General features: G+C 33.5%; 1 protein-coding gene across 2 annotated transcripts in view; it reads right to left on the reverse strand.

The window, feature by feature from the left end:
• The window catches only part of LOC131143938 (protein FAR1-RELATED SEQUENCE 5-like), a 38,804-nt gene that overhangs the window by 7,733 nt on the left and 18,197 nt on the right, over nt 1–12,874 (reverse strand). Inside the window, exon 2 of one of the 2 annotated variants that reach the window (XM_058092304.1) lies at nt 10,394–10,840. The exons of the other annotated variant lie outside the window; for it this stretch is intronic. Within the exon in view, the coding sequence (XP_057948287.1) occupies nt 10,655–10,840 (186 nt within the window). The 3' untranslated portion in view covers nt 10,394–10,654. Of the gene's footprint in view, nt 1–10,393; nt 10,841–12,874 lie in introns of those variants that run through there. 2 annotated transcript variants of the gene reach the window in all.

Below are 12,874 nucleotides of genomic sequence, written 5' to 3' on the forward strand. Positions count from 1 at the left end.
TTTTTGATGATGTCGAACCTATTGAGTGTTTACTTGATCTTTCCATTTGAATTTGTACCTGTTATAGCTTGATATGCAAAGATTAGTTAACTTAGACTCACTAATTGGTTGTTATAATCAAAATACAACAATTAGGATCATATAGCCACTAAGGCTAACAATCTCCCTTTTTTTATGATGACAAACCATTGGTGTCCTTAAAGGATATAATTAAAAGCTCCCCCTTAATTTATGCATATGGTTGAATAAAATGTAATCCCCCCCCCCCCTTACTATATGCATATATAGGGCATAATTAAATCATTCAACTTTATATTTCATATTCATTGGAGTAATAACATGCAATTATCAGAAAGTTCACTTAATATAAAACAGCAAGCAACAAATTTGAACATTCACTGAACTTTCATTAAGAGACAATTTAAGCAAAAAATCTAAGTTTTCATTTATAACAATGTAAGTAACACATTACAGATTTGTTCTAGATATATTAAAAACCAAGCAACACATTATAATTGATATCACTACACCACTACCAATCACACTATCTTACCCACATACGTAATAACAACACCAACAACACCAAATACCAAATAACTTCTCCCCCTTTGATCATCATGAAAAAGAGAGATACTAAGTATCAGACCTAAACAAATCAAACAACAACCTATCGAGACTAGATTCTATGTCGTTAAAGTAATGTTCCAAAGAGCTGAAACGTGAATCAATCCTTTATTCCAATGAACCAATGCGTGCATCGATCCCATCAAGGCACTGCCTAATATAGGAATTAGATGGTCCACTATCCTCAGGTGCACCCATTTGCTCATCAGCGTGGCCAAACAGTCTTGCTTAGATGTCCTCTTCTTCCATGGCTTCCTCTATTTCATCAATTTGAGCCCTTGCCAGTTGGTCTTGCTTTAGTTAGATCAATGATCTCTCATCTTGGACAAAATGCATCCGGCGCAGGGTGAACTCAGAATATTCATCATCAGATTTTGGACATACTTCCTCAGCACCTGCGAATCTTAAATCATGGTGGGAGAATATGCATGTGAGTTGTCGGCCAAACGGTAGGCAGTTGCTCTTCTTCCGCAAATTGTCCTGCATAATTTGCACAACAATGGAGGGCGGATCAATCATGCAACTATGCCATATGCAGCACATGGCGAATATATCTTCGTGTGTAACTGTATCACGTCCATTGTGTCTTAGCGAGACATTATAGCTAATTATATGATGTAGTACACGGAATTCAACAGTAAGATCTTTGGCCTTCGGTTTAGCTACTTCTAGTATATGTGGGTTTCCTGTTACCAGTTTGAGCGCCTCATGGGGATTAAACCACTTCCTGTACATGGGCCAACGTAGCCAATACTTTCATTCATAAAGAATGACCAATCAATGAAGATATATATAGTTTAAAGATCATATTGGATTAAACATTTGAACTTATCATATCGGCTTGATTCTCTAAAGTCCCCAGCATAGTAATCAAGCTATTATTACACGTAAACTGGGTTTTTAGACCTTGAGCACTATTGAGGCAAGTGTCTTTAATTTTGCACTCTAAAAATTCACTTAGTCATCACTTATCCATTTTTGTTTAGATATGGTTAAATCTACCTAATTCCTATTAATTAACTAAACATAGGCTCTAAGGAAGCAATAGTTCTAAAAATTAGGTAATTCGTTTTGGTATCCATTCTTCCTTGGGTCCCAATGGGTTGGTCTTCTTAACTACTCATTATAACTTCATTTCTTTGCCTGTAGCACATGGGCAAGAGTAACGGATGTGACATTTCCTTTCACAATACAAGCAAGTATTGTTTGCATGTGAAGGTTTTGTCTTATTAACCCTATTTTTACTTGATGAGGCATAAACATTAATATGACCATGTGATTTATAAGAGGAATCATAACTTAAATTCCTTTTGTAAACATTATTTCTTTTTACTCCTAAGAATTTATTGGAGTTTTCTTTTCCTCTTATGAATTTTTCAATAGTTTTACCTTGATCTTCATTTTTCTTTTTCAAGAGAATATTTTTTTTAAAAAAAATATTTTCAATTTGATCTTTCAAATTTCCTACTTCTACTTGAGAATTTTCATGGTCTTTTTGAGCATTTGAAGTAAGCTCCTCAATTTTAATTTTAAGAGAGATATATTCTTCTTTTAAGGTGGAACAAAGACAAAGTTCTTTTCGTTTACATTTTGACAGTTTTTCTTCAAGATTTTTGTTCCTTCTTTTGACTACAACTAATTCATCAAATAATTCAGTGCATTTAGTTACTAATTCATCATAAGTATAATCATCATCATCATCATCATCAAAACTTACCTCCTCTTGTTCGTCAGCCATGAAGCAAGAATGTGCTTCTTACTCTATTTCATCATCGGTGGATAATCCATCAATTTTATCCCAAGTAGCAATATTCATGGCATTATAATCCCCATTTTTAAAATTCCCTTGGTTTTGGTTTAGAGGGAAATTTATCATTTCGTGCCCAGTCTTATTGCAATCATAACATTCAATGCTATCATTATTGCTTGACTATTCTCTTCTAATTTGCTTACTAAGTTGTTGTCTCTTAACTAATAATTTCTTAAGTTTCCTTCTAAAAAATTCTATCTCATCCTCATTATCTTCATCCTCTTCAATCATGTCGTTGTGAGTAGAATTAGATGATTTTGAGGCAATACCTATTTCTTTCTTAGGCTTCTCTGGATCTTTTGTTTCTTCAATGGTTATTGATCACTTAGGTAAAGATTGGATAACTTTTTGTACATAATCTTCCAATGAATAAGTTCTACTGAGTCCTTTTAAGTTGTTTATGATGTGTGTGAACCGAGTGATCATGGACAGCATTGTTTCACCTTCATTCAACTTGAACATGTCATATTCTTTAACTAGCATGCACATTTTTTAATGTTTAACTTGAGATGTACCTTCATATGTGTTTTGAAGCTTATCCTATATTTCTTTTGCGGTTTCACATCCGCAAATACGATTATATTCATCATCACTCAAGGCATAGAAAAGATAATGTTTTACTTTAAAATTGAGTTGTACTAACCTCTTTTGGCTCATTGATAGCTCTATTCTTGTCTTCGGAATATCTTCATTCTTGTCATTTTTCTTCGTGAAGGAGAAGTTTCCACTTGAGATGATCTCCCACATATCTAGATCGTACAATTGAATGAAAATGGTTATACGATTTTTCCATGAAGAATAATTTGGGCCTTTGAACCTTGGTGGTTCATACATGGATTGTCCTAGGGAAGAATAGGTGTTCACCATATACGCCATTGATCTTTCCGCTCTAGAAGTTACTTTGATAATGTAAGCGCCTTACTCTGATGCCACTTGTTGACCCTAGAGTTGAGTCTAAAGGGGGGAGGGTGAATAGACTATTTTATGTATTTTCGCTTTTTTCAAAAAAAGTATAAAATCTTTGTAAGATACAAATGATTATATCACAATATATAGAATATAAATCATGCACAAGACATAAATAAAAGAGTAGGGAATAAAAGCTCGACAAACAATATTAATGTGGTTCATCCCCTTGCCTACATCCACGCCTTAAGGCACACTCAAGGATTCTCAATCAACTATATGATCTCCTTCAAAGGCGAAAAAGCCTTTACACAAGGAAACAAATCCCCCTCACATAGAGCCTTCAAATAAGGTTCACCAAGAACCCTTCAACCATGGTTCACCAAGAACCCTATGCAACTCGGTTCACCAAAAACCCTTTGCAACTCGGCTCACCAAGAATCTTTTACAACTTGAAGATGAAAATGATTTACAACAATAATGCTCCTTTAATGAGCTGATATTTGATACAATGAAAACCTCACACAACTCTCTCAAAGTAATGAATCACGACAAGATTAAATAGAAGGAGAGATGTTGAGCACAAAGATAATGAACTAGAATGTAGTGTGCTTGAAAATGATATTTACCAAATGTGAATTGCTCAATCAGTGCTAGAACAAGTTTCTAGCCTTGTATTTATAGGCAAATCAAAGTACTAGTTGTTTTATGGTCGTTTGGATTCTAAAATAGTTGAATACTTTGAAAACTAGTCGTTGGGTTTGGAATCCTAACGCAAACCGTCGACGGATTCCCCAAACCATTAATGGTTTCCCCTCAAACCGTCGACGGTTTCCCCCAAACCGTGGACGGTTTCATTCAGGCCAAATTCCATTTAACTCTCTACTTGAAACCATCAATGCACCTATGCCAAACTATCAACGGTTTGCCTTGTTTCTTCATGAGTTTGATATTTAGGTGCATAAATGAATTTTTAACCCAACCGGGACCAAGTTTATAAAAGATTATAACACTAAGATCATTTAAAACTTGACCCTTATGAAAACATAGTAAGTATAGGATATTTACATAAAACTATTTCTTTTGTTCTTTGAAAACTCATAAGTATAGAACTTATGTTTTGGTGATAGCCTAAATACTTTATAAACTAATATGCAATGCATTTGCTCAATGAACTTGCATGAAACAATTCTGCAAGAGTTACAATAGTTCCTACCTCAAACACTTCCTATTAAATTATGACTTTATTGGATGTGCATGAGTTCTTCCAAATGAGTGTCCACTTTGATCTTTCCTACTTGAATGTCCACTCGATCTTTGCATTTGACCCAATGCTTCATATCTTTGTCACTTGTACCTGTACTAACTTGATCTGCAAAGATAGGTTAACTTGGAACTACAAAATAGGTTGATATCATCAAAATACATCAATTATGATTATGTAACCACTAAGACTAACAATCTCCCCTTTTTTGATAATGTCAAACATGTTGAGTGTTTACTTGATCTTTGCATTTGAATTTGTACCTGTCATAGTTTGATATGCAAAGATTAGTTAACTTAGAATCACTAATGGGTTGTTATCATCAAAATACGACAATTAGGATCATATAGATACTAAGGCTAACACAGGGTTTTCCTAGGGAATTGCGAGATCAAAAGAATGGTTTAGGAGTTTGTAGACAATTTGATGATAAAGAGTGGGTGCAGTAGAATTAAAGATCTAGTGTGCTCCAAAAATCTGGATCTAGACTTTGAGAGCAGTTCTCATATTCAAGTCAAATAAGTGCATGCAGAAGTTGGAGAAGACTATGAAGCTGATAGTCCCTGTATTCAGCGTTGTTTGCATAGTGGCAATGCAAGCATGCTCATACTTGAAAAAGTTTGAACCAAAGAGCACAACTTTGGAGCAGATAGGAAGATCTTTATGGAAGGTAAGGTATAACTTGACTGTGCCTATTTGAATATGAGTGTATCCCTAGTTAAGATACTTTTGTGGAAGCTCAAGGGAGAATTGTAGGATCATAAACTATTATAGTTCAACTACCAAGAGTTGTGAGAATCAAAAGGCAAAGCTTCGATAATCTCCTTAACGCCTCTCAATACGGCTATCTTGCTAATGATTTTCTTCAGAAGGTTTAAAGGATACTTGGTCTTGCCATAGACATAGTATGGGTTTGTGATTTAGGGATTTTTGGTTTGGGGAACAATACCATTTTCTGGGGCATAATCTACATAAAACATGTAATCAAGGTGATCTAAACTAAACATAGATGAAGATCTAGCAAAAGAATTAAAAAATAAAGACAAAGTTATCATGGCTTTAAAAGGCATGGTTTCTTAATTGACACATTTAGAACCTTTTCTCACTACCTATGAATAAACGAATCAATTACCCAACTTATGAAACTACAAAGTAGTGAATCAATCTAAGTATTCCTATTCTTTATTTATCACCAGAGATGCCAACTTTGCCCGACCAAAACACAGCTTTCCATGGCCTTACAATAGGTTAAGGCCACCTTAGGCCTTACTCTCTAATAACTTCAATGAAAAGGAATGCTTAGAATGAAATGTTTAGTCTAGTTTTGTTCATCATTGTTTTGATATGAAGGATCCTCATAGAATGTAGAAACCATGGATCATATTAAGTTAGAACAATTGTTCATTACTATTATGATGTGGAGGATCCATATGAGATATGGCAACCATAGAGCATACTAGGTTAGAACAAAAACCTCTATTGTGGGTAAAAAGATTCACCACTCAAGGAATGATGGAGACTCCAACGAAGTCTTTAAGCTGCCATGGATCTAAGTATGCACCGGGTTAAAGAAGTCTTGTGGCATCTTGTTTAGGTCAACATTATTGAAGTATCACATGTTTTTTTCTTGTTTTGACCCACTTGGGATTTGGCAACTACAAAGCATACTAGGTTAGAACAAGAACCTGTGTTGTGGGCAAAGAGATCCATCACTCAAGGAGTGATAGAGGCTCCGATGGAGTCTTTGCGTTGTCATGGCTATCATACCAATTGGGCACTCAGTGTAGGATTGATAATATGGAAGGATAGAATAAGGAAGAATGGAGCAAGAAACACACTGAGAGATAGTTCATTAAACAAACAACATACAAGACGAGAGGGGAAGACAAGAAAACTATTACAAGAGAGTACTATTAGTTCTTGCTTGTTTTGCCTCTCTTTGGACTAAAGGACTCCTTGTTTACAGGGGAGTAAGGGACTAGTGAGCTTTTAGGAAACAAAGGTAGCTGCCTTAACCATCCTCTTTGTTCCTTTTTAGGAACTAAAATCTTCCCCACTTGTTCCCATGTAGCTTTTGAAGAAGAGAACCTCCTTTCACCTTGAGAAATACACCCCCAATATTCTAATCTAACCCACAAAACCCCGACTAAAAAGTTGTAATATGCATGACCCACTTAAATTCTTCATACAAACTAAATTATATGAATCGAGCCATTCTCCAATCTGTCAAAGTTAAAAAAATTTCTTTTTGCCTTTAAAGAATGATGAAATTCCATGAGAAACTTAGCTTGTGGTAATATGATACCTGGTTAAGAAATTGGATAAATGAAATTTGCGATGCCAATGAGGAGTGAAAAAGAATCATTTCACACAACCCTTAATGGGCGCCTATTATTTTTTGGGGTATATAAATTGCATATGGTTAAGCAAACAAAGAAATGAAGAACATTTAAATCATTACAAATTTCAAGCATTCATTTAATGATTTAAGTATACCAAATCATCAAAGTAAATAAATACAATGCCATAAATCATCCGTCATTAATACCGTAATAAGTCTTGGATTGGCTTAATATCATCTCCCCTATCACTACCATGTGGATTTTGTTGGTTGTGCATATCCATGTGGTTGCCTAGTTTGTTCATATTCATATGTTTAGCCTATTTGTCGATAATCATTGGCTTGTGGTTGCCTACTCATATGCATATGGAAATGATTGGTGTCATGTTTCTATTTTTGGCATGTGATAAACTGTGACTCCATCCAAAAATTTGACGACATTTGGTTTAGGAAATGAATAGGTTTGCAAGAATCATCATTTTAGTATAAGTTTTTTTAAAAAAATTAGTTTTCTAAAATGTTGGACGACTAAGAAAAAACATATCCAAAAGTAAAACTGGCAAAAATGCGGGTGCTAAAGCGGATGAGTGGTGTAACTTTAAGTGGTAAACTAAGGAATGGACATATTTTCAATAAAATAAGTATAATTCAGTAGGAGATAAGATAAAAGAGGGGTAACTTAGATGATTTTGATATTTAAAGTATAAGCCAAGTAGTACTCTAGTGAGGAGTGAGTTAATTATTATTAATGGTTGTAGAAGAGGCAAAGGTGTAACCTAAAAAATGAGGTAGTGAGAAAGATTTTATAACCGTTAAAATGGCGGAGGAAAGTGCCCTTAATCAAGTGAATTAGCAAAAATAGATTCATATAACCGGTCCAACCTAGTGGGACTTGAGGCTTCTTCTTCTTCTTGGTGTTGTATCATTTCAATACAAGTAGTAAGTCAGAAAAGAAAGAGCATTTTTTAGGAAAAAAGATACATATATTTAAAAAGGTTTTACTTTCACCAATAAACTTTTTACATTGGGCTTTACTTTTATATTTAAGCTTGATATACATTGTTAGCCCACAATCTATTAGTTTAAACTTTTAGGTAAAGTGATCATGTAACATGGTATAAGAGATTGTTACTAGGAGGTCTTGGGTTCTAGTTTTGTTTCCTGCTTTTAAAAAACTACTGTATTTCCTATAATGGATGTTGTTATCGCGTGTTTATCTCTTAATGTGCTATTGGGTTGCACATGGGAGGGGAAGAAGGTTTAAAGCTTTATATACGTTATTGGTCCACAATCTAACAACTTAAACTTTCACATAAAGTGATAATTAACACTTTCTAAATATATATATATATATATGATTTATGCCCTTCTGCCAACGTGTAGTATCAAAAGGTACAATTCAACATGAAAGTGTTAGGAAAGAAGGGTGAGCAACCATGAGCTTTGTGGACAATGGACATTCTTAATCCCCCTTATTTGTACTAGTTGCACGCATGCGCGATGCCCATGCTTTGTGAGTTTTGAGAGATTTTTGTATATCATAAAATTTTAGTAATTTAATATCTACACATGATACCATTCATAAATTTCTAATATTTGGTTTCAACAACTATATAACATAAATATGAATATCTTTCAATTTTCTTCCAATTGTCTGCCACATGGGCACGTGTCATCATGAGCCCCATAACACAGCAAAACTTGTTCTTGTTTTGGTCCTAGTTAGATGGTTTTGCTGCTTCAAGCTCATGATAGTGGTATTGTCACGATTTATGAACAAATGTCATCTAAGATCAACACAGAAACTACAACAATTTATGTAGATTCTTATTTTCAAAACTTTAATTATATATACTAGCTACAAGAAATTTATGTTTTGAAATATTTGTCGATTATAGATATATTTTGAGAATGTTAAAAATCATACCATAAAAGCATAAATTTCCTTTTTAATAGCAGAGTTATATCATCTTTAATATTAATGCCATATTTGGTTTGCAAAATGAAATAGGAATGGAAATAATTTAATTAGGAAGCATGATGAATTCAATTTGATAAATTTAAACTCATTCCACTCAATTCCTATGAAAGTAGTCTTTCCTAACAGCCCATTTGGAACTTGAATAATATTGGGGAAAGGAAAGGGATATAAGAAGGATTCTACTTTTTAATGTTTAGTTACTGAGGAAAATGAAAAGTAAATAAAAAATATATTGAATCAATGAACAAAATAGTAATTTTACACATCCTTAACATTTAATTTTTCTTAATTTTTAATCATATTAGAACAATTTTTTTATTTTAAATGGTGTTTGAAATAGAGAGAAAATAAAGCGGAGAATAAATTTTCTTCTTATTTTCTTTTCTCGTGATTCAAACTGGCCATAAAAAAATAAATAAAAAAAATTTAAAAAAAGGCAAGTTTAGAATTTGAAAAAATGACACAGTAAAATAGGAATTACATTTATAGTACTAAAGAAGAGAAACAACAAAATAACCAGTAATCACTCGATCACTCATGATAAACTCAAGTCATAGAGAAACATATGAAGAGGACTACGCTCTTAATCCATTGCCAGAGGGTGACATTACCAAAATTTAAATTACATTATATTTAATTTGCAAAATAAAATAGACTAGAAAAATAATAGAATAAAAATTCAAATGATTGTTAGGCAATAAATTCAATTCCATTTTGTCCAATTACATTCCATTATATACCAAACATGTAATTGAAAGCTCACTCCCTCTTCATCCAGCAGCCAAACACCCAATTGTTTCTACCAGCAAATTATAGCAGCATGCAATTCTTTGAAATCTAGCCTACTAAAGAATGAGAAAAGATTAGGTCCTTAGGAAGGCCAACTTAGTCCTCTCACACTATTATACATTATACATACACTATCATATAATGTGTCTTCATTTATTGGTCCTCCCAGAGGACGTAATCGTGAAAACCAGAATTCTTATACTTATATTTGGATTAATTTTTAGTCCTTTTTTCTTAGATTAGATGTGGATTATAATATATGAAATTTTTATTTACATTTACTAAATTACATATTAAAATAAAATACTTATAAAATATAAGATAAAATATAATATTAATAATATAGTTAAAACAAAATAATAATAAAAATATGATAAAATATAGTACGCAAAATATAATCAAGTACATGATTATTAAAATGATTTTATTGTTAAAAAATTATTTATTATATACTAAAATAATATTATATAACAATTATTTTATAATATTATTATCTTATATTAAATTAATTGAATAAATTTTTTATACTAACTAGACTCATTTCCAATTCCTATGTCTATATATACCAAACACTGATACAATTTCGATTCCAATTTCAAACCAAACATGAGAGAACTAACATTCCGTTTTCGACAATTCCAACTGTGAACCAACCGCTACCTAAAAGAACTCCGAATATAAGAACTAACATGAAGCTTTTGTTCAATACATGCAAAAGAATATGAGTAGACATATTTAATCACAACAATTTATACATTCTACATCCAACAGAAAGGTGCCTCAGAGAGTAACAAGCACTATACTCTTAAGGCAACATGTTGCACCTGGTCATTGCCTATACTATTGAGAGTTTAGACCAGGAACATGTTGAAGTACATGAACAGTTGTGCACGTTACAACTGCATGTGAGAGAGAGAGAGAGAGAGAGAGAGAGTACCATCAATTCCATTTCAGATCAGAGTCTTTCATCCCTAACTTAATATTCAGTACCTTAACTGACAACTGTAATTTTTGGTCCTCAATATCTTTCAATACTGACAGCAAGTTGGCTCGATATACTTCACATTTTCGTCTTGCACATTCCAGCTGGCAAGATAGTTTTCTAATCTTCCTATCCTGCTCATCCTACAAAAAACAGTAAATGCAATCTTTTAGCAAGCAGTTCGGCAGTTGGGCACACAATACGACACTCCATGAACGGGAGTAATTACCATTATGAGACAACATAATACATATAATTTACATGAAGAACAAAAAGTCAGAAATCTTCATCAATTTCTGAACAGCTCAATTTCCTTCATCCATTTAAAAAGACGATATTCTGTTTCCTGATTTTTTCCAAATTTTGCTGCGAGATTTCTTACTCTCCCTCCCAGTAAAGCCTTTCCCTATTAATCAAATTTCTTTTTCTACAAATATATATATATATCTACTTGCCAATGGTCTTGTTGGAGCAAAGCCATTCTTCTCCCAGCTTCTCTTCTTCAATTCACACAAAGGAAATTGCAATAGTCATAGTTTGTGGCCAACGCACTTTGACCTCATGTCGGCAGGAAGGAGACCTTTAGAAAAAGTATCGACAAAATAGCTTTCATTCCAATCTTTAGTTCTATTGGATAGCCACCCAAATTGTATCTAAGACTCCAAGAAAGTGCTAGTTTGGCCTATTTTGGAAATCTCTCCATCAATATTCTCATATTTAGTGGGCCCAAATCAAACAAGTAATCCGTAAAAAATTCTTGCCATGAAGGCATTCCATAATGAGCTTCAAACCAGACATACAATTGACAAGCATCACCATCTAGACTAGTAGCAGCAATCTCAACTTTAGACGTTCTAGAGGGCAATGAAAGCGGAAGTATTTTTGAGCCCTAGAAACCCAACCAACAGGATCATCACCATTTCACCAAGGAAATTTCACCTTCATTCAAGAAAGACCATGATCATACTCTCCTTGGTAACCTCCTTCGTGCACCTCTAGCTACTCCCTACAATTAGCTGGGGTGGAGGCATAATCTTCTCTCTTTTTATGGAAAAAAAATGCACTCAGTAGTTTAGCCTTCAGAGACGGATGCCTTGATATCTTCAAATTGAGGCTTAAACATATTGTTAAGTTCAACCTTTAGCCTAGCTTCCATATAAGACTGCTGAATTTTTGAAGCCATAGCGTATGAGTGAAGATAAAAAATTCCAAGATCTTGCTTTTATCGACAGGTTAACAACATCCACAAGAATGCCAACTTTGATACCAAATGGTAAGACCCTTGCATTTTATTGTAGGGAAATTGGAGAAATTGAAAGGATGGAAAATAAAAAGAGAAAATAGGGTCGACCACTTAGAGGGGATTTACATCCAAATTAGCCAAAGGCTCTAAATTATATTATTACTTGAATGAAAAAGCCTATAACATATATATATATGTATAGTAGGGAATCCGACTCCTAGTAGAAGAATAAATCCCAATCCAAGTCCTTAATGGGCTCCAATAACTACTCCTAAAATAACAAGGAAAATAAGGAAAAGTCAGCATAACGTCAAATAGAAATCCTACTTGATTTGAGAATCCTAACATAAATAAAAATCCTAATTGGTTTGGGAGTCCTAACATAAATAGAAATCCTAATTGACTAAGGAATCCTAACATGATGCAGCTCCATTCTTAACACCTACTGTTTAACAGAATTGGCTGCTTTTTTCGAATGATAAAATCTTGACATCATATTAGAACTGAGCCAACAAACTAAGAACTTAAGTTGTTCACTTTGTGTTTCTTTATCTTGGTGGTCTTGGCGAACAGGCTGTGAGGACTAAACGATCAATTCTTTTCAAGGAAAAAAAAATGTATTCTCAACCAATCTTGGAATATAAGGTGAAAATCAAAAGGTTGCAAATCTTCCAAATGATGACAGACATATAAATCAATTAATAGGCATATGCATGTATAAAATCCAACACTCTCTTTAGAATGAACCTGAAAATATTTAGATTTTATAGATGTTTGGTCTTCAAAAGCAGTTGATAACTTGATAGAGAAAGAAAAGGTACACCCAATCAATAGACAGATAGAGTGTATCTAGGTTTTGAGACATAATCTGCAGTCCCTACAATTTGCAAGTAAATGTTTTGCTTAGTCAAATAAGGAAAGTCATCAAATATGC

Source organism: Malania oleifera, chromosome 1, assembly GCF_029873635.1.
Source record: "Malania oleifera isolate guangnan ecotype guangnan chromosome 1, ASM2987363v1, whole genome shotgun sequence".
Lineage (NCBI taxonomy): Eukaryota > Viridiplantae > Streptophyta > Magnoliopsida > Santalales > Ximeniaceae > Malania > Malania oleifera.